The sequence below is a fragment of the Enhydra lutris genome, unplaced genomic scaffold (assembly GCF_002288905.1).
Source record: "Enhydra lutris kenyoni isolate GAN:26980312 unplaced genomic scaffold, ASM228890v2 scaffoldscaffold39, whole genome shotgun sequence".
Taxonomy (NCBI): Eukaryota; Metazoa; Chordata; class Mammalia; order Carnivora; family Mustelidae; genus Enhydra; species Enhydra lutris.
In genome coordinates this window covers 23,541,837-23,565,374 of record NW_019154123.1, presented here as the reverse complement: position 1 = coordinate 23,565,374, position 23,538 = coordinate 23,541,837, and the positions used below count along the sequence as shown (strand labels likewise).

Below are 23,538 nucleotides of genomic sequence, written 5' to 3'. Positions count from 1 at the left end.
CTCATTGCACTTTACTCATTTATGCTATTTTTCTGGCCTTTATAGGCACGGAAATGTTTAAATGTAAGCAAGTTAATGTAAAATGTAACAGCTCAAGGGCACGTGGGTAGCTCAGTTGGTTAAGCATCTGATTCTTGGTATTTGACTCAGGTCGTGACCTCAGGGTCTTGAGATCGAGCCTAAGTTGGGCTTCCACTCTGTGCAGAATCTCTGCTTAAGTTTCTTTCCCTCGCCCTTTGTCCCCTCTCCACCTCTTGCAAATAAATAAATAAATATATATATATATATATATATATATTTTTTTTTTTTTTAAAAAAATGTAACAGCCTGGCAGACATGGTAAGATCAAAACGGCGTGGTCAGCTGAATTATGCTAAAGGGTTCCAGATTTTTTTTTTTAATTATTCTCAACCTTTCTCTTTTTCTTATAGCCTACATTGACTCCGTAAGCAATCTGACTTCAGTATAGATGCACTACATAGTTGCATAATTTTCATCTGTTACAAAATTTTCACTGTTACCAAAAATCACCAATACTTCTTGAATGGAGGATGCCAATAGTTATACAATCCATTTCCTTCCTTCTGCTTTTGCTCCTTTACATTCCTTTCTTTTTTTCCCCCACATAAGACCCAGAGCCATCTTTTAAAAACATAAACTGCCATGTGTTTTTCTTCCACTCTACAGTGGTTTTCCAATGTCCAGAGAATAAAAATCAAGCTCCAGAGCCTTTGCTCACACTGGAATGTTCTTTTCACTTCTAATATCTTCTAATGAATTTCTACTAACCTTTCAGGTTTCAGTTCAAATACCTCATCACAGAAGCCTTTCCTGATGGATTTCTTTGTTATAGGCACTCATATATATGGTACTAAACTTTCCTTTCTTAGCGCGTAATGGAAAACAACTGTTTTGTTTGTGTGTGTCTGTGTGTATATACCTCTTTCCAAACACAAAACATTTGATTTTTCTAAATGACTTATGTCTGTAGAGTGTCTATGTGTTTTTGTTTTCCTACAATATTTGTATCATAGTTCCTATTAAATTTTGTAGGCCATTTTGTTCATTTTAATATCAAATATGATAAATTTTGCTTTATTTTAAAGTTAATTGCTCATCAGTCTAGCTCCAACTTTCCACTCTCCAACCCCTCTAAGGCAAAAGAGATACATGCCATCTGTACATATCATCTCCATCTCTACCATCCAGACCAGAATTACTCATGAGAATTACTCATCTTATTGAAAATAGCCACAACACATTATCTTTTTACCATGACATCATGTAGCTGAAATCATGAATCTAAAAATTACACTTGTCCCAGAATAAAATGCAAAGGTAGAAGATGACATTTTCATTGCTGTCATGGAACATCGTCAGTCAGATAACAATGAATCATCATAGATCTCAATGAATCAATGAATCACCACATAGCCACTAGTAATGGGTTAGCATGGACCATCAACATAAATCACTATGGAATCACCATGAAATTACTTTGGATCACTGTGAGTCACATTGAAGAGATGCAGAGATCACAATATGCACCACTGAGCAATAGCTTTTATATAAAAATGCCTGGGGGTGCCTGGGTGGCTCAGTGGATTAAGCCTCTGCCTTCAGCTTAGGTCATGATCTCAGTGTCCTGGGATCGAGCCCCACATTGGGCTCTCTGCTCAGCTTCCCCCACCCCCCACCTGCCTCTCTGCCTACTTGTGATCTCTCTCTCTCTCTCTCTCTCTGTTAAATAAATAAATAAAATTTTTTAAAAACCAAACCAAAACAAAACAAAACAAAAAAATGCCTGAAAAGGTCAGGAAATGAGGGGGGGTGAGTGTCTCTCCCAACCTCAAATTTATTCTCCTCTCTTTCTTTCCTCTCAACATACAAACTAACATTGTCCATAAGGCAGGGATAATGTCTTATTCATCTTCCTATGCCTAGCACTCATTACAAGCCTGCCAATATATATATTTTTTTGGGGAAAAATAATATAAATAGGAATGGAGATGTTCAGAAGTGTCAGTCTTGAAATCCTGGAACCATCGTGGGTTCTTGAGCAAAGGAAAGATGAGATGGAAGAGTCATTGGGTCATTGATATGTCTCACTAAGATTTTTGGGAATGGACTGGGTTGAAGTTCTGAACATGAGGTGTGGTGAAGACTAGGTCATTGGTTGTGGTAAGGGAGTGATTTTTCTTTGCTGGATGGAGACAAGTGTGGAATGGTGAACAGGGATGGCTAAATAGGCAGTTTTTTAGATTCAGAATTGGAAGACACCATAATACCCAAAGAGGTATAAGGGCTAAAATCTTGTATATAATATTGAGTCAGTTTCACCCTTGTATGTCTCAACTAAAGATTTAAGCCCTTTATCACTGGCCCTAAAAATCTCTAACTTTGTCCTCCGCAATGCCCCTGTACACACCCAGGGGCTTAGCCGCTCCCACTGCCTCTCCAAATGCTTTCTATATACAAAGAGGGGCAGAAGAATATAGTAGTTAAAATCTCTGGACTCCAGTATATCCGATCACCTCCTTGTTGAGTGATTCTAAACAAGTCATGTCAACTAGTTAAGACTCAGATAAAACTGGGGTAATAACTGCCTCAGAGTAATCTACATTCACTCATTGAACAAATATTTATAGAGCATCTTCTACTTGCTAAACACTGTTCTAGGCAATGGGAGTATGTCAATGAACAAAATATACAAGACTTTGTCCTTTTGGAACTTACATTGTAGTGGAGAGCCAGAGTGGAAGACAAACAAGGCAGGACTTATAGTAGTGAAGTACGAAGCACAGAATCTAGCCCACAAAAAGTCCCCAGGAGTTATGTGTAAGCATTTTTATTCAAGGTTACTGCCCCACCTCCAAAAATCTTTCAGATAACACCAGCTTCCTTCTCTATTATTTAAATTTGGATATTGTTTAGAGAAAACCTTAGGATTCTAAGTACATACAAGTTTACCACTTTATCCCAAATGGTCTCATGAAACAATACCCAGTTTTTTTTTTTAATTTCTTTTCAGCGTAACAGTATTCATTGTTTTTGCACCACACCCAGTGCTCCATGCAATCCGTGCCCTCTCTAATACCCACCACCTTGTTCCCCCAACCTCCCACCCCCCGCCTCTTCAAGACCCTCAGGCTGTTTTTCAGAGTCCATAGTCTCTCATGGTTCACCTCCCCTTCCAATTTCCCTCAACTCCCTTCTCCTCTCCATCTCCCCATGTCCTCCATGTTATTTGTTATGCTCCACAAATAAGTGAAACCATATGACAATTGACTCTCTCTGCTTGACTTATTTCACTCAGCATAATCTCTTCCAGTCCCGTCCATGTTGCTACAAAAGTTGGGTATTCATCCTTTCTGATGGAGGCATAATACTCCATAGTGTATATGGACCACATCTTCCTTATGCATTCGTCCGTTGAAGGGCATCTTGGTTCTTTCCACAGTTTGGCGACCGTGGCCATTGCTGCTATAAACATTGGGGTACAGATGGCCCTTCTTTTCACTACATCTGTATCTTTGGGGTAAATACGCAGTAGTGCAATTGCAGCATCATAGGGAAGCTCTATTTTTAATTTCTTGAGGAATCTCCACACTGTTTTCCAAAGTGGCTTCACCAACTTGCATTCCCACCCTCAGTGTAAGAGGGTTCCCCTTTCTCCACATCCTCTCCAACACACGTTGTTTCCTGTCTTGCTAATTTTGGCCATTCTAAGTGGTATAAGGTGGTATCTCAATGTGGTTTTAATTTGAATCTCCCTGATGGCTAGTGATGATGAACATTTTTTCATGTGTCTGATAGCCATTTGTATGTCTTCATTGGAGAAGTGTCTGTTCGTTTCTTCTGCCCACTTTTTGATATGATTATCTGTTTTGTGTGTGTTGAGTTTGAGGAGTTCTTTATAGATCCTGGATCAACCTTTTGTCTGTACTGTCATTTGCAAATATCTTCTCCCATTCCGTGGGTTCCCTCTTTGTTTTGTTGACTATTTCCTTTGCTGTGCAGAAGCTTTTGATCTTGATGAAGTCCCAAAAGTTCATTTTCGCTTTTGTTTCCTTTGCCTTTGGAAACATATCTTGAAAGAAGTTGCTGTGGCTGATATCGAAGAGGTTACTGCCTATGTTCTCCTCTAGGATTCTGATGGATTCCTGTCTCACATTGAGGTCTTTTATCCATTTCGAGTTTATCTTTGTGTACCGTGTAAGAGAATGGTCGAGTTTCATTATTCTGCATATAGCTGTCCAGTTTTCCCAGCACCATTTATTGAAGAGACTGTCTTTTTTCCACTGTATATTTTTTCCTGTTTTGTCGAAGATTATTTGACCATAGAGTTGAGGGTCCATATCTGGGGTCTCTACTCTGTTCCACTGGTCTATGTGTCTGTTTTTTATGCCAGTACCATGCTGTCTTGGTGATCACAGTTTTGTAGTAAAGCTTGAAATCAGGTAACATGATTCCGCCAGTTTTATTTTTGTTTTTCAACATTTCCTTAGCAATTCGGGGTCTCTTCTGATTCCATACAAATTTTAGGATTATTTGCTCCAGCTCTTTGAAAAATACCAGTGGAATTTTGATCAGAATGTATGCCCAGTGTTTGAATTCAAAGATGCTTACTTGAGCAAGTTCCAGAACTTCTCTGAAATGTAACTTCTTTTTCTTTAAATAGAAAAATATTTATTACTAATAAACTCTGTAAGTATTCTCCCTTTTAATTAAATTGTTCTTTTTTTTCTATTCTCTTTTTTCCTTGAAAATCTTGTTTACTTTATCATCCTTTTCAAAGAACTATTTTGTTTTTTTTTAATATTTTATTTATTTATTTGACAGACAGAGATCACAAGTAGGCAGAGGGGCAGGCAGAGAGAGAGAGGGAAGCAGGCTCCCCGCTGAGCAGAGAGCCCAATGCAGGGCTCGATCCCAGGACCCTGGGATCATGACCTGAGCCAAAGGCAGAGTCTTTAACCCACTGAGCCACCCAGGCGCCCCTCAAAGAACTATTTTGTGATAGGTTGATCTCTGTTGTTTCTTTTTTTCTTTCTTCTTCTTCTTCTTCTTCTTCTTCTTCTTCTTTTTTTTTTTTTTGCTTTATCATTTTCTCCTTACCTCTACCATGACTTCTTTTCATTTTTTTGAGCTTATTTTGCTGTTCTTTCTCCAAATCTTAGGTTGGTCATCTAAATTTAGAACCTTCCTTCTTTTCTATGATATACGTTTAAGGCTAAATCTTTAGCTTGGGTATCACTTTAGCCTCATTCCACACATTCTGCTTTCAGCATAGATCAACGTTCTAAATATAAGTGTCTTGTATTTTCCACTGTGGCTTTTTCTTTAACCAATGACTTAAAGTATGGTTTACTTTCCAAATATATTAGTTTTTTTGCGGAGGAGAAAGAAAAGATTTTTCCCCTTTACTTCTTATTTTATAGCATTACAGTCAGGGAGCAAGGTCAGTGTGATATGTTTTCCTTGGTATTTGTTGAGCTTACTTTTTGCTTTAGTTTATAGACAATTATGATAAATTTACATTGTTACATGCATGTTTAAAATCAAAGCGTACTTCTAGTTACTTACCCAAAGGATACGAAAATACTGATTTGGAGAGACACATGCAACCCAATGTTTATAGCAGCATTATCAACATTAACCAAATTATGCAAAGAGCCCAAATGCCTATCAACTAATGAATGTATAAAGAAGTTGTGATACACACACACACACACACACACTCACACACACACACTAGAATATTACTCAGCCATAAAAAATAACAAAATCTTGCCATTTGCAATGACATGGATGGAACTAGAGTGTATTGTGCTAAATAAAATAAGTCAGAGAAAGACAAGTACCATATGATTTCACTCATATGTAGATTTTAAGAAACAAAAAAGATGAACATAGGAGAATAAACAGAGAGAGAGGCAAGCCATAAAACAGACTTTTAACTATAGAGAACAAACTGAGGGTTGATGGAAGGAGGTGGGTGTGGGATGGGTTAAATGGATGATGGGCATTAAGGAAGGCACTTGTTGTGATGAGCACTGGGTGTTACATGTAAGTGGTGAGTCACTAAATTCTGTTCCTTAAACAAATATTACACTATATGTTAACTAGAATGTAAATGAAAACTTAAACAAGTGTTTTCTTATTATTTGCATTCAGAATTACATATCATATATAATATGATATATTTTATATATTTATAATAAAATATAAATATTATAATACATACATAAAATATGCATATTATTATAAGTAGAATATATATGTATATATATATTTATATCTTGTTCATTGTATTACTTAGAACATTTATAGCCTGATTGTTTTGCTTGTTTGATCTATCGGTTTCTTAGAGAGTTGTAATAAAGTCTCTCAGTATATTGGTGGATATTTTTGTTTCTCCTTTTGATTCTATCAATTTATGTATTACATATTTTGACTCTTTGTTTAGAGGATCATACTTTGTAGAAATTGGTTAAAATAATTTGTTCTCTGACTCCCTTTCTTTCTCTCCAAGTCTCTCAGTCCACCTGTGGACTTTTATTCTACAAGAGGAACTTTCACTATTTCTTTGCACATCCCCCTCAACCGTCTTCCCACTTTCTAATTCATACTTGGTCTGTGAGAGTGTCTCACCTAAGATTTGAGCATTTTTCTATATAGAGTCCGATGGCAAGAGGAACCAAGGTGTGGCAGAGAAAGGGAAGGGAAAGGAAGGGAAAGGTAAGGGAAAGACATGGAGAGTGTAGTTGAAAGGAGTGAGATGTGCCCTGAACTGAACCAGGTCAAGAGGGGTGACCCCTCCTGGTAAGATGGAAGGTCCATGGACCAAAGGAGGGCAGACAATTCCTGGCTGGCTTGTAAGTAGTATTTACACAGAGAAAATGATGTATAATTTCAAAAATTATTTACTTATTTATTTTTAATTCCAGTATAATTAACATACAGTGCTATATTAGTTTCAGGTATACAGTGTAGTGATTCAACAATTCTATACATTACTCAGTGCTTCTCATGATAAGTGTACTCTTAATCCCCTTCGCCTAGTTTACCCATCCCTGCCCCCACCCACCTATTCTCTGGAAATGCAGATAAAAAATTGCTACTGTCTATGGCTTCTCATTAGATTTCTCATTAGATTTCACTCTACCAGTGACTGTAAGTGTGTGTCCTTGCAGAGCCTCCACTGATGTGTGAGGCAGGTGCACTACCGCCACTTTTCCGATGACGTCATCGAGGCTCAGAGCTGAAGTGAGTTGAAATTAGCTCTGCCTACCTTGACATCACAGTAACAAATTTTAAAAATGGAAAGAGTAAAAGATAAGAATCAGAGATGATTAAACCAGTTAAAGTTTGTGGGGAGGTAAGAGGAGGGATGGGAGATAGCAAATATTCCAACAGTGTTAACCATAAAAGGAAAGATGGACAAATCAGAAAATGTAAATATCTTGAGTGTGGTCTCAGTTGCAGACTAGCTGCATTCTCATGGTGGGAGCCTTAGAGCACAATTGTGCAACATTGGCACAACTCTGGCCCTGGCAGGAAGCAGTGTGGGGGTGTACAGGATAGAGTTGGATAGCTCCTGTTTGCCCCAGGGCAATTCCTCAGAGAAAGAGGCAGCTGTGAGTTATCCAGGTAACTGGGGATTGGGTAAATTACCTAGTTAAAGGGATCTGAGTAAGACAATGACAATACACACTATACATGTCCGTTTGTAAAAAGATCGTTAAGAGTGTAGTCAGGCTTCTACTTCCGGGAAGATGAAGTAGGTGTATTTTTCCCTAGTCTCTCCGCTAACTAAAACCTAAGCTCTGAATATTACATATAAACAATCATAAGAAGATTCTTTAAGGTGGAGATAAGACAGACCAGCTAAGGACCTGGGTCCCCCCCAGAATTCACTATTATGAATTCTGGTTTTGTTTTGTTCTGCTTTATATATCCAAAATTGGACACAAGAAAAGCCAACAACTCCAAAATCCAATGGGCACAGACCAAAAAAATTCCCCCCCCAAAGCCTGCTCTCTATTGAAGGATGAGGAAAGGGGCAGCCAAGCAAGATAATTAGACAATATGCTCTTTACAAAAAAACTACAACCCCCCTTTACCCTGGCCATCAAAGGCTGAATGAAGAGCCTAGACTTCCACTTTTGCCACATTGTAAAAAATGTATAGCCTCCCCAGCTTCTTTGCACCTGGGAGGCATCACAGAAGGTTGAAGTGGACCAGGACTTCCATCCCTGTAGGGTGTAATAAGCACCTCTCCTTCCACACAGTGTCAATTGAGACCAAGTGGGGAGCCTGGAGTTCTAATCTTACCCAGTGTTAATGAGGTGTTCCTCCCCATCCTTGCTGGGTGGTATCAGATGAGGCTTAGCAGAGAGTGAAGACTTTCATGACTTCTCAATAGTAGCAATCCTTCTTCCAAGCCCTCTCAACAGGTGTCAATGGAGGCCACATATGGAGCACCCCTCATTCGGGATGGAATTAACAGAAGCCTACTGGGGAACCTAATTGTCTACTCCCACCCAGTTGTAATAAGTCCCTTCCCTTCCTTTTCCATGCCCCTTCCCCCAGTGTTCTATGAGGCTGAGTAGAGAGCCTGGACTTCCACTTCCACCCCAGTGTTAGAGGAGGCCTTCTAAAATACAAGATTTAAATAAACTCCTGAGTCTTATAACACAACAAACAAAATGTCTAAGTTTTAAGTGAAAATCATGTCTTACCAAGAACCAGGGAGATCTCATACTAAGTGAGACAATCAACAAATGCCAACACTGAGATGACACACGTGTCAAATTATCTGACAGGAATTTTGAGGCAGCTGACATAAAAATCCTTCAACAAGCAGTTAGATATACTCTTGAAACAAATGAAAAAAAAAATAGTTTCAGAAAAGAAATAGGAAGACTAAAAATATATATAAATAAATATAAAGAAGAACTAAATGAAATATTAGTTGAATGAAATATATATAAATATAAATATAAAGAAGAACTAAATGAAATATTAGTTGAATGAAATATATATAAATATAAATATAAAGGAGAACTAAATGAAAAATTTAGAACCCCCTTCCCCCAAAAAATACAACCAAAAGAAAGAAAACTCGATGGATAGGCCCAAGAGAAAAATGGAGAAGACAGAAGAAAGAATCAGTGAAATTAAACAATAAAAGCTATGCAATCTCAACAACAAAGAAAAAATAGCCTGGGAAGAAATGAACAGAACCTTAGGGACCTGTCAGACAGTAAAGATCTAACATTTCTATCACCCAAGTCCCAGAAGAAGAGAGTTGGCAGGAAGACTGAAAAGGATTAAAAAAAAATAATGACTAAAAATTTCCAGCATTTGGCAAAAATCTACAAAAAACCATAACCTATAAGTTGAAAAAGCTGACCAAAACTCAGATGGATTAAACCCAAAGAAATTCATGCAAAGACATATCATAGTCAGTCTTGTGAAAACCAGACAGATTTGGTCCTGAAAGTAGTCAGAGAGAAATGACACATTATTGAAGGGGAATTAAAGACATTTACAGATGTAGGAAGACAAAGAGAATTTGTTACCAGCAGAGCTACCCTAAAAGAAGGGCTAGAGGAAGTTCTTGAAACCAAAAGGAAATGAAAAAAAGGACTTTTGGAAGACTAAGAAGTCAGAAGGAACAGAGATAAACTTATAGGTAAGCACAATACATTTCTTTCTCTTGAGTTTTGTTTGATGTTTGAAGCAAAAATTATAATACTTTTTAGTGTGGTTCTCAATTAATATAGAGAAAATATTTAACACAATTATAAATGGAGAAGGGTAAAGGAACATAAAAGGGATAAAGCTTCTACAATTCACTCAAAATGTCAATATCGGTTGACTTTGATAAGATATATGTATAACATACAATATAATAATATATTAAGAAATTATATAAAGTATGTAATTAATTATAATTTATTATGTTATAAAGATTATATCTATATATAATATATGAATGTATAATATTACAAATTAATACAATAAAGTAATTTCAAATGTAATTATATAAGTAGGTTGAAAATAAAAGGATGAAAGATAAAATGCAAACATTAACTAGAAGAAATTTGGAGTGCCTATCTTAATATTAGACAAATTATAGAACAAAGCAAATCACCAAGGACAGAGAAGGACATTACATAAAGATAAAAAGGTTAATCTCCTAAGAACTAGTCATCTTAAATGTGTATATACCAGACAACAAATATATGAAGCAAAAACTGATAGAACTGAGAGGAAAAATAGACAAAACCACAATTTTATTTGGAGACTTGAACATTTCTCCATCAGTGATTGATACAATTAGATAAGATGATTAACTCTCTCAAAAACCTGCAGTAAAGATTTAGGAAAGGAATGCTTGAGAAGCCTTCAATTGTCACCAGCAGGATATGCAGAGTCAATCTTAGTAGAAATGATCTCTGACTCTACGGAACTTATATCTAGTGTGGAAGACAGTAATTACAGAGTGATGCTCAAGCATAGGTAAGTGGAGTAATAAGAAAATTCAGGATCCTCGAGGCACCTGGGTGGCTCAGTTGGTTAAACATCTGCCTTCGGCTCAGGTCATGATTCCAGGGTCCTGGGAGAGCCTGCTTCTCCCTCTGCCTGCTGCTCCCCTTGCTTGTGCTGTCTCTCCATCTCTCTGTCAAATATCCATCTCTCTGTCAAAATCTCAGGAAAAACAAAATTCATGGTCCTATTAGAGTCAGAAAAGGCTTCTTTTTGAGGAAGTGTCATTTAAGCCAAGCTCTGAAGAGTACGTAGAAACCCTTCAAGTGAAGAAATGGATAAAAGTGCTTTAAGAAGAGGGAATAGCATTCAGCTCTCCAAGGTTTGAGAAAACTTGCTCATCAAAAATAATAGTAAATCTGAATATTACAACTTGTTTTTGTCTCAAACAGCTAGACTTCCCATTGATTCTAGGGTTTTCTATGTTAAATATACCTCAGAGGAAGATTAATCATATCTATCAATTATTGGATGCTTATTAAATACCAAGTGTGATACTAAGCACTACATATATAATTCTTGCCACAAGCTGTGATAGAGGCATCTTTATGAATTCAACTTTAGAAAAGGAAAACTGAGGTTGTAAAAAGTTAGTTTTGTCTAAGGTCAAAGTGCTAGAAAATGGTGGCTCTGGAGTTCAAACCCGTCTGCCTCTAGATTAGCTGCCTGGCCTGCTGTATTGGACTGAGTCATGTAATTTTCGTATTGAATAGGGGACATGTTACCTTCTGTTATGGACTGAATGTGTTCCCTCCAAACCCATATGTTGAAATCCTAAACTTCAATGTGACCGTATTTGGAGGTGGGGTTTTTGGGAGGAAATTAGATTATAGACAGCTCATGAATGGGGTTAATTTCCTTATGAAAGGGGCCCTAGAGGGCTTAAGCTCTCTCTTTCTCTTTCTGCTATGTGAGGATACAACTAGAAATTAGCACTCTGCAGCCCAGAAGAGGTCTCTAATCAGAAGCCAAACATGCTGGCATTCTGGCCTTGGACTTCCAGTATCCAGAACTGTGAGAAAACCACTTCTGTTATCTTTGTATTTGGTTATAGCAGCCTGAACTGACTAAAACACCTACCCTTCAACAATGTGTCTCTTGCCTTAGAAAATGGTCCAAACCAAGTCATATCCTCCAGAGATTTTCCATCATGTTTGGAGTCTGGCAGATGATGAGATACTCATGACATTGTTGAACCAAAAGAAACACTCTTGCTTTGCCCTTGCCGGTGAGGTGATACAGGGGAGGAATATCTATGTGTCCTTGTCCTTTAGGATTGCCATTGACATAACCAAGGCTGTGCACACCATCAAAATGTGCAGTGTAGATGTGATCTGTGTAAATTGGTCTTACCTTAGGAAAGAATGAGATGGAATCCTGAAATATATTTATTTAGAAATTCATGCTGAAAAGATTGTATAATATATAATAAAAATTACACTTAAGGACACCTATGAGTCACTTTAGTGGCCATTTTATTAACCTGAGAATTAAAGTGTAAGATCCCCTTTATCATAAAAGAAGTCTTTCCATGGAGGATTATGGGTTTATTAAAAATAAAATTTTACATTATGTATTATGCACAGGAGCTATCTTCATGGTGATTAAATGTAAGCAGAAAGGGAAGACTAGAAAAGCAAATGAAATGAAAATGAGGAGAGAGAATTAGGGAAAGAGGCAATGGGGAAATGCAAAAAGAAGACAGGAACACAAATTCAACCTCACTAGGCCTGCATCCTCTACCCTACACCAAAGCAGGAAAGATGCCCTTGATTTTCTCCAAAAATCATACCCTGAGGATTCCCAGTTTTACTGCTTATCTCCCTTCCTCACAGTGTCTGCTGGGTATTTACTACACAAGCAATCAACAGTATTGCCATGTGAGAAGTGGGAGAACAGTCTATATATAAATTTGGAAGTTACAGGTTTTGTATTTACATATTCTAGTAATTTAGTCTCTTTCAGGGATTCACAGTTTAGTTTTAATCACCTTTAAGATGGCTTTTTGATGTTTAACCTGGACCTTCGAGGTTATTTCAATTTTGCTTCTATCCCTGTCGTAAGCAAGCTATTTCTACTAGTTCTTTGGGACACTGTGGAGAAATAGGTCTTTTCCAGAGTTTCTTGTTGATTTAAGCCTCGTATTAAGACTTTCTCATGGAAGCTGCCTGAATTAAAGTTTGCAGCTCCCCAAATTACACCCAGACCAATTACATCAGAATCTCTAAGATTAGGACAGTAGTTTTAAAGCTCCCCAGGGAATTCTCAGGTGCAGCCACTGCACTTGTTCAATTTAGAACCACCGAACTTCAAGTGGAAAATCCTCTTAATTAGCATGTCCTTTTTTTCTAAGCACATTAACTCCAATTAGCACCACTTGCATCCCATTTCTGATCTTGTATTATTTTCTGGTTCTTTCTTTTTTTACAAATCGCCTCCATTCATGTGAGAAGCTCAGAATTTCTTCAGTGTGGTAGATTCTAGACTTTGTTTTAGTCAATTCCCAAAGGTAGTTTGAATAAATTTTATTTTTCTATACAACCTCTGCATTTTCAATAGAAAAATCACTATTATTTGTGCAAACTTAATAAAATAATCAGATGACATATTTGAATGTATATCTACTGTTATTTGAGTTTCCTTTGCTTGTTTCTAGCAATATTAGGCTGAACAAGAAACCACTTCTAGTGCAACACACATTTCTAAACATTCTGGATGTTATGTAACAAATACTTTTTAAAACATTCGTGACTAAACTGGTAAAAATTAAAAAAAAACTGGTAAAAGTCAAAGAACTCCTTGTAGGACAGAAATGTCAATCAAATAATCAAACATTCTAAAAGAGTAGGTGAAGCATTAAAACCAAAGTTTACCATAGCGATGTCTGCTGATCCCTGGTGGTTTAGTGTGGATTTTAATGGATTATGTATTCTGGGCGATAGGAGTCTGGGACTCCCAACAGGTGAGAGGTAAGATCTAAAAAATACAAAGCTAAAACCCAAGAAGGGCAGCACTCTAAGTAAAGCAGAGAAATAACTGATCTGCAGATTGAGATGGTAAGGCTGGAAGCTTGTCCAAATCTGTCTAGTGTCATTTTACTACTTCTCTATTTTTAAAAAACTTTGACCCAGAGATTCAGTTTAAATTGGCCCAGAATTAGTATGTCTCTCAGGTAACTGGAGGAAATACATCCACGTATTTTTCTTCTGTAAGATTTTATTTGTTTTATTTATTTATTTTTTAAGTAAACCCTTATTTTTAAGTAAACACAATGGAGCTCAAACTCATGACTGGGAGATCAAGAGTCACATATTCTACCAATTGTGCCAACCAGGCACCTCCTCTGAAAGATTTTAACTCAGACCTTGAAGAATTACCACATGTAAAATCCCAAGGAACACAAGCTCAGACACAATTAAAAGATGGGAAATACTTCTGGTGTATTAGCATTAATTATTACAATACCTGTTACTGTAACAAAATTTTTAAAAATTTTTGAAAAGTAGCTTTCTTTTCTCCATTTTTCTAAGTTTTTTTTTTTTTTAAGTTAGAAACATGTTGAATGTTTGAAATAAACTGGGAATTTGGAAATATTCTCTAGGCTTTTTACTGGGATGACATAAACTTTTCCTTGCATTTCCTTTCTAAATATTTTCCTCATCTGATCATAGTTCACGCAATAAAAATAGTGTGAGATTTGTGAGAGTTTTTTTGTTTGTTTGTTATTTTCCCTTAAAACGCTGGATTTACAATGGAAGCAGTATTAGGATGCTTAAATATCACTTTCTTTTATTATGTGGAGGGCACTATTCTTTTTTTTTTTTTAAGATTTTATTTATTTATTTATTTGACACAGAGAGAGATCACAAGTAGGCAGAGAGGCAGGCAGTGAGAGGGGTAAATAGGCTCCCTGCTGAGCAGAGAGCCCCATGCGGGGCTTGATGCAGAGCTCTATCCAAGGACCCTGGGGTCATGACCTGAGCCAAAGCCAAAGGCGCCACCCAGGCGCCCGGTGAAGGGCACTCTTCTAAGCACTCTACACACATTGACTTTTTTTAGTACTCATAATAACCAGTTTTTTTTTTTTTAATTATCTCTATCATATACATGCAAAAAAGGAAGCCCAAAGGGGTTAAGCAAGTTGCCCAAAACCACAGCTATTAAGTCTTCAAACCTAGACTGCTGGCTCCTGAATTTCACTCTTGACCTCTATGCTATACAGCATCTCAGGAAGTTCTTCCATGACTACAATGTAAATTAGGAGTCCTTCCGCTTCTTTGATAGCACTGTTCATTTTTGCCTGAAGGTTAGTACAATTTAAAATTATTAATTAATTTAATGTCTGTCTCCTTCTCTACTCTTTTTCTCTTTGAGAGCAGAAACCATTTCATGCCATATTCCTGCCATTTACCCAGATGGCTGGTACACAGAAGGTGCTCAATAAATGGTTGAATGAACGAACGCAGGGCATAGCATGAACGAGGAAAAATGTTTCCTTCATGGAGTAATGTCTCCATCTTGTGGAATTTTAGAATATTGCCATTCAGCACATTTTAAAAATAAAATCAGGTTTTCACAGAACTGATTCTCAAATGCTATTTCCCAGACTTGTACTATATGTACTTGCACGCATAATCTATAATAATTTTTTAATACCAATTTGTTAAGAAGGTTACTTCCCTGAGCTACCAATTACGGGCAACCTATGAAGTTAACAAATCTTGCTATTCACGCAAGAAATGGACAAAAAAGAAAGTGCTTAGGCCAGGCTGATTATAAATGTAGATTATGCATACAGAGTCGTTCCCTCCGCCCTCAACCCCTTATCTAGGTGCCGCTTGTTTTCTCTAACGCTAACCTCCAAATGTGGTCAAAGTCTGGAGGTCGAAGACACCACTGGAGCCGCTCTTTCCCCACGATTCTATGATTCTCGGGTTACTCTCACCACTGAAAACTCTATGGTTCCGGGGCGGGCTGGGAGGCCAGAGTTTGAAAGCCGAGGCGGGAAGATGGTGGCTGCACCTGTCACCAGGCCCGGTTTCTCCGGAGCGGAAGGACGCTGGCACTGCGGCTTTCCCTGAATCGCCGAGAAGAATTCGCGATGAATCTTCCGCGCTGGAGTGGGAAACGGCGGCGTTCAGCATCAAGCTCGGACTCCTTCTCAGGAAGTGGCGGTGACGGCAGTGACAGCCTCCTGCTTCACTCGGGGCCCGTGTTGAGTCCGCCCCCGGGCCTGGGATGCTGCTTGAAGGACCGCGGCCGCCCGCCGGCCGCAGCTGCAGGTACTCCCAGGCACTCGGGGGTCCGCGGGTGAGGTGGGCAGCCCAGTATGGGGAGGTGTAGTTTCAGCACAGAGCTTGTGTGTTTGCACAGCCCACTGAACTTCTACTCCCCTTCTCAGTTTGTGACACTGGCCTAGCGTGGCAGGTCACTTTCTGTTAGGACATGGACGTGCGGATTGGGCGACAGCCTGGTAGTAATATTCAACTGGTTTGTGAGTCTTTCGACCTTTGCAGAAACAACTTTCTAGTTGGCCAAATCTAGTCACCTATCGGAGGCTCACGCCCAGTATTCCATCCAGAGCCTTATACTGGAAGTGCTTTATGTCTGCATATGCTTTATATAGCCTCAGTGCAACACATAGGAACCCCAAAACACAGTGGAAGACTACTGAAGTCATATATTAGAATTAGGTTCAACTACTAATTTTTTTTTTCTTTCTTTCCTGAAAGGGGAATGCAAGCAGACAATTCCTGACGATCAACTAGACAAGTTGCTGTTGGCAAACTGGGGACTTCCTGTAGCGGTTCTGGAGAAATATCACAGTTTGGGTGTAAAAAAGATGTTTGAATGGCAGGCAGAGTGCCTTTTGCTGGGACAAGTCCTGGAAGGAAAGAATTTAGTCTATTCAGGTATTCAAATTTGTGCACATTAATTTCTGTACTACTTTATGACATGAATATGAAGGATACCCTTGAGGTAGTTATGAAGTAGTTTAAAAGGCAGTACTTAAGGGGTAGTTAAAAAGTGAATGAAACAGTGATTTATAACTAGAGAAAGCCTTAAAATATGAAAAGTGGAGTCTCATCATATGCATATTTAAGTTATGCCAATTCCATTATGGTGAGGGTGGGGAGCAAAAAAGCAGACAGTTTAAAGAGAACTATTCTGCTTGCTTTTCCTCTCAACAAACATGTTCCAGGATGAAAGTGCAAGGGAAATGTACATGTGCTCTTCCCCTGGTTGATCTCAGTTGCTTTACAGTGTGTGAACATTATACATTACGTATTTATAAATTGACCATCTTGTACGGGGATGTATACACAAAACCATATGTAATTTACCAAGTAGAAGACTTACATAGGCTTTCAGGGGTAACTCTGACATTCATACTTTTTAACATTTTTACTCACTGACTTTAGACCTTATCATTTGATAAGATGTGCTTTCTTTGTGTCAGTTTTTTTTGAAGTTGTGAGTCATCCAGAGTTTTCATTATGTCTTCGGCAGATAGTTCTTACTACTAATAATAAATTCAGGCTGTAGAGTCAGATTGGTTGGGTTTGAAAATTGTTACAGTTAATGCCTATGATAATTAATAGCTTATTAATAGAAAACATGAGAGAATGCTTAGAAGAGTTGTTGGCATATAGAAAGTACACTGTAACTGGTAGTAGTGGTAGAATGGCCTGACCGTTTCAACTGCTTAAACCAAAACTCGAGTGTCATTCATATTTCTGGTCACCAGCTTACATCAGTTAATCACCATGTCCAGTGTATCTCAAATATCTTTTTTTTTTTTTTAGATTTATTTATTTAAGAGAGAGAGAGCACACACACATGAGAGCGTGAGTGTGCAGGGAGGGGCAGAAAGGGGAGAGGGGGAGAGAATAAGACTCCTCCCTGAGTGTGGAGCCAGACAGGGCTTCACGCTCATGCCCCGAGATCATGCCCTGAGTGGAAATCAAGAGTCAAATACCCCACCGACTGAGCCACCCAAATGTTTTAATTCTGACTACTCTCTCTTTTTAGGTACACTACCTAGTTCACTATCCTCTTTCTTGTAGACTATGCTCATCTTCTAGATTATGCAATAGCCTTATAACTAGTTTATATTTTTTCTTTGGTTTTGTTCTGCCCTGCTTGCAAAGTGATCTTTATAAAGTACAAATATGATCTTAACACACCTTTTTATAGAACTCACTAGTCACTCTTCATTGCTTTCAGGATAAATTCTAAATTCCTTACATGGTGGGATTATAAAATTCTTTTTCATGTGACTTGTTCATATCTCTTCTCTAACTCTTCCTGGTTTTATTTCAGGTTTACTAAATTACCATCCTTTGAACTTAGCAGGCTTAGCCTTTGCACATGCTGTTTCTTTTGCTTGGCATTCCTTTCCTCTTCCCTTCTCTTCTCCCAAGTTGTGTTTCCTTTCCATAAACTTCATTATAGCTCTTCTCTCTCAACTTCTATCATGGTTTTTACCACAATATATTAAACTTGTTTATCTCCTTCCTCAAAGCAGGGCTTTTAATCATTCAGTACTTAAAGGAAAGGATCATTAGATACAAGCTAGGGACTCAGTGTTTATCATTTATTGTTCATAAAAGGATTTGTTTAAGAATTCTCTGTTTTCAGGGCGCCTGGGTGGCTCAGTGGGTTAAGCCGCTGCCTTCGGCTCAGGTCATGATCTCAGGGTCCTGGGTTCGAGTCCCGCATCGGGCTCTCTGCTCAGCGGGGAGCCTGCTTCCCTCTCTCTCTCTCTCTTTGCCTGCCTCTCTGTCTACTTGTGATCTCTCTCTGTCAAATAAATAAAATCTTTAAAAAAAAAAAAGAATTCTCTTTTCAGTGTGAGGCTCTCTAGAACACTGGTTTGAAGTCAGGGACGTTTAAGTGAACAAAGTTTTCAGTTGCTAGTAGGGGCCTTAATGATAGGTTAGTCTAAGGCTCTGCAGTTACTGAATTTGGTTTAAAACATTTATTAATACAATTTGTCAAATATTCTTTTTGTAATAACCTGTGGAATAACATGTTTTAGCTCCTACTAGTGCTGGGAAGACTCTTGTTGCTGAATTACTTATGTTGAAGCGAGTTTTGGAAATGCGGAAGAAAGCTTTGTTTATTTTGCCCTTTGTCTCTGTGGCTAAAGAGAAGAAATACTATCTTCAGGTAATGTTCTTATACTAAGAACATTATTGTAATAAGATCTATTACTGGCAGCTGTGTTAATAAAAGTTTCTTTTGTTGCATCCCAAAGCAGCTTTAAAAGTTGGCCATTGATGAAGATAAACTTTTTTATTATTTATATAAAAGGAGAAAGGGTCATTAAATCAAAAGAGTAATTGAAAGTTGTGTTAAAATTTATAAACTTTTCCTTAGGAAATAAACAGAATACTTCAATTAGTAAATAAACATATAAATTAAAAAACAGCATTTTAACTGAATAGCAGGATTAGAATGAAGCATGGAAAGGAAAGAGTGTTTAAGGATGCATATCCTATCTTGAGGGCCATCTGGGAGTAGTTGGGGGAAGAAGAACCAGATCCATTGGTGCTTAGATAAAACTTCAGGCCTGTGCTTTGTTCTGCAAAAATGAATAATAACATTTTTCATTAGTATGATACTCCCTGGTTTTTAAGGCGTTTTTACAACTACAGTGTTACATTAAATAAAATACATTTACTGTTGTGATTTCTGCAGTGAAAAAATGTGTTGGAATGGCAAGACTATTAAACTGGTATTCCAAAAAATCTGGGTTCTAGTCCCAGTTTTGCCATTAACTATGTCTTCAGGCCAGGCACATAATCTCCTGGACCTTAGTATTTTCATTGGTAAAAAGGACTTTAACCCTAATATTATGGGTTAACGCAATGACACTCAGAAACATTTTACTGAATGAACAGCTCTAAAGTTCTATGGTTCTATAAATCTTTTTAACAGTTATTTCAGAGGCCAAATAGCCAACAAAGCTGGTCCTACATGGTAACATCCTCTCAACTTAGACCAAAGTAACAAAATGATGAAAGGATCCTTTTTATTGAGAAGGTATGTTAGTTACAAGTAAAACTACAAAAAAAAAAAAAAAAAAAAAATTAACATCAAGGTCCCACTGCATTTGACTTTTGAAAACTTCTATTGTATAAAAGATTGTGGGATAGTAAGAATAATTTTTTCATGAAGTATAAATTTATTCATTAAAGTGTTACATTTGTGTTTAAAAACAGAGCTAGTTTCTTGCTTGTTTATTAGATTAAAAATTGAGTGCTTTATTTTTTTTTCCAGTTTTAATTTCTGTAACTCTTGGAAGTGCTTTATAAATGTAATCGTTAAAATGGCATACTTCTATTTGACTCTGTCTTAACAGAAAATCTCTGTTCTGTGTTTTGTCAGTTCTAAACTTCATATTTTTCTCATGTGATTCTAAAAACAAAACAGAACAAAAACCAGTGTGTCCTGGCCAGGAACAATCAACATTAATCTAGTAAATATCTTTAGATACTTATGTCTGTATTCTGGGATAGAACCAATCTATAATTCATGAATTTCAAGTATTTTTACTTGTATTATTCCTTTTTGCTCAATTCAGAGTCTGTTTCAGGAAGTAGGCATAAATGTGGATGGTTATATGGGCAGTGCCTCTCCGACAGGGCATTTCTCTTCCTTGGATATTGCTGTCTGCACAATTGAGAGAGCCAATGGTCTGATCAATCGCCTCATAGAGGAAAATAAGATGGATCTTTTAGGTAAGAAAAGTAGGAAATAAGCAAATATTTTCTGTTGCTATTTTTTGAAGGAATGAAATGGCTGTTATGATTTCTATAGGTCCCATTTTTTTCTTATTGAGAATTGGCATCTGTAATGTTAGGAACTCTGTGTTTAAAAAAAAAAAAAAGTTTTATATCCTGCTTGCTGCTATTGACTATTTCCCTGTATGTTTGCACTTTACAAAACACAGAGGAATATCCTTGAGCCCTCAAGTCATTTCTCATTGCTTCTTTTCTGTCTGAACATTACTGGGAATAGAAGGAAGCATGCTGGAGCTGGTTCTGCCATATCTGCAGTTAGTGTGTATTCATTATCATATTCTGGTGCCAGGATAGCTAGATTTGGTCTTTACTTGGAGGTTACCATTTAGCAGAGAAGTGGTATGAAGCTATAGAAACTGACATTTGTTCCTTTGGAGCTCTGTGAAGGCTTTTTACCTTAATGCTTTTTTTTCTTTTTAACCACTTAGGAAAGTCTATGTAGAGGTAGCAACAGGAATAGAATAGTTGTAGCATCAGCAAAAGGAGCAAGAATATCAGTTAGCTACTCATTGAGATCCTGATGAACTTAATTGGTAAAACTGGGTAGAGTGGGAGTGGGAAATGAAATCAAAACTTAATAAGACATGGCTCTGCTCTTTAAAGCTTAGAGAGAGAAATCAAATTCCATCAGTTTGTATCAGAATTATCTTATCACTTGTGACCCCATTGGATTTTAAATATCTCAAAGATTGCAATAGAATCTTATAAAATGTGATATCCAATATACCTAACACAGTGCCTGGCACAGATTGTTTTTGAATGACTGACTGAGTGAATAAACTCTGAAATAACTTTTCAGATAGCTTACTGATGAGGAAAAGGAGTATCATGTGCCATTAGGAAATGGGTTTGAAAGATCTTAATTTAGGTGGTGAGGGTTAGTTGGGGGTGGGGGGATACCAGTGCCTGTGAAAACCATAATCTTATGGCTATGTTTAAAGAAGGCCTTGGTTGGTACTAAATTTTCAGTACTTCTTGAGCATTATTCCAAGTGCATAGACTGGTTTGATTCTCCAAGTAGTGGAGAAGAGGATTCTGGTATACAAACATATTTATGTTTTGTAGTGGGGTGATTCACTAGCCTATTATCATCAAACAAAAACATCCTTAAAATAATTTCTTTCTTCTTCATCTGATTTTGTTGTTCTAAGCAACTTTCTAACATCAGTATGGTTGGTTGCCCTGGTTGTTTTACCCCATAGAAAAGTCAATACACTGAATATCTTAGGTGTATTTGATGTCTCATTGTACATATATTTATACAAAGTTGCCAATATAGAAGTATCTGAGTAATGAGAGGCAGTTTCCTCTAAGTTAGCTAATCCTTGATTTTTAGATCCAGAATACAGTATAGTTGGACCACTTAAGATGTCTGAAATGTCTTGAGAAAAGATTGTCCATTATGTGAAATTTGATTTTTGTTTTATGGTTAGAAATTTGTATCACCTGCAATATATTGTAGTAATGACAGCTACTTACTATATAAGATGCTGAGTCTTTTAAAATTTTTATTGAAATTGTTAAATTTTGTGAAACCTGGTATCTGGACAATCTCTTTAGGAATGGTGGTTGTGGATGAATTGCATATGCTGGGAGACTCTCACCGAGGGTATCTGCTGGAACTTTTACTCACTAAGATTTGCTACATTACTCACAAGTCAGCATCTTGGTGAGTACCTGAAATAACTGAGTTCCTGATATTCTAAGCAGTGCTAAGGAAGTGTTTGCAAAAGTGCATAGTAAGTACGAATTAAATAAATTAAAGAAGGACAATAATACCTATTTAGAACAAACTCAGGTACAGCAGTTCATTTTTGTTCCAAAAGAAGTAGTTAAGATTGAGAGTGATTTTAGATGATTTTTATAACATTTTAAAATTTCGGGTTGTTCATTTTTATGATAAAATTTTTAAAAATCCAGTTTTTGTTTTTGCAAGTTATACATCATTCTATTTAAGCAAGCAAGACTAATTTTGAAAAATAACATTTATCTCCTCCTTCCCAGAGGCAACTACTTTCAACTCTAACAGCTTTTAAAAAAATTATTTACAATGTTATTTCTAAATGTAGCCACTGTATTTTTAGTTTTACACATTATATACTACTTATTATGAAAGATGAAGACCTAGCTCTTCTTTAAAATCTTTACTCACCCTACCCAATCTCCTCCCACTTGACCCCACAGTCTCTCTTTGTCCTCTCATAATCTTCCCATTCTCCAAATACTGTTATATCATAATTTTTATCAGATCAATATTTAATGTTAGACTGTTATGGCTATATAAATGCCTTTGCCAACTGAAGCATGTGGTATATTATGATTACTTTTATCTTCAAAATAACTTTTTTTTCTCTGAAGTTAATATCTTTTTTGTTTGATGGCTTGGTTTGCTATGTCCTTTTCACTGATTGATCCCCAGCCTTTTTCCCATTTATGTAAATCTCCATCCAATATGTTTCAACACATTTGCTATTCTACCAAATTCATCTTTTTGAAGTTTCTCCGAAAGACTTCTGAATTATTCCAATCTGGATAGGTGGGTAAACTATATATGAGCTGCATAGTACTTATTTTAGGATCTTTCTTTATCATTAATTCCTATTGCTTTATGCTTGGGTCAGTGTCCCCCTTTTTTAGAGAACATTTTTTTTTTCTTGATTTACTTCCTCATTTTGGTGGGGACATCTTCCAGGAATTCTACTTTATTTTAGTGTATAGTCTATTCTTGATTTTTTTTTTTTGAAAGTTTGCATATCTGAAAATGCCTTATGATTATTCATAGATTGCCCGGGTATAGAAGTCAAGATTTTATGATGCTTATCCTTTATTCTTTGTATAAAATTTTTTAATTCACTCTGGGAGATTTTAGGGGCTCCTTTTCTTTCTCAGTGTTGTGAAATTTCACACCGATGTGTCTTCTTGTTTCATTTTTGTTCATTGTGTTGGGTGTACAATAGATTCTTTCAATCTGGGAGCTCTTATATTTCAGTTTAGGGAGATTTAACACCTCTTTTTCAGTATATAAGAAAACATAGAGATAATTGTTAATATACCAGGTCAGTAGGGATATAGAATATAAGACTAATGCAAGTAACAAATTTGACCAAATGGATGTATGTAGAAGAATTACCAAATAAAAGCAGAATATATGTTCTTTTCAGGGTGCATAATA

The 23,538-nt window shown here is 37.0% G+C and overlaps 1 protein-coding gene across 1 annotated transcript in view; it reads left to right on the top strand.

Moving 5' to 3' along the window:
- The first annotated feature begins 15,658 nt into the window (after positions 1 to 15,658).
- Positions 15,659 to 23,538, top strand: part of LOC111155023 (DNA polymerase theta) — a 133,027-nt gene continuing 125,147 nt past the window's right edge. The window contains exons 1-5 of the mRNA XM_022515036.1: positions 15,659 to 15,839; positions 16,290 to 16,469; positions 18,599 to 18,729; positions 20,147 to 20,303; positions 21,927 to 22,035. Coding sequence (XP_022370744.1) covers positions 15,659 to 15,839; positions 16,290 to 16,469; positions 18,599 to 18,729; positions 20,147 to 20,303; positions 21,927 to 22,035 — 758 coding nt within the window. The remainder of the gene's footprint in view (positions 15,840 to 16,289; positions 16,470 to 18,598; positions 18,730 to 20,146; positions 20,304 to 21,926; positions 22,036 to 23,538) is intronic.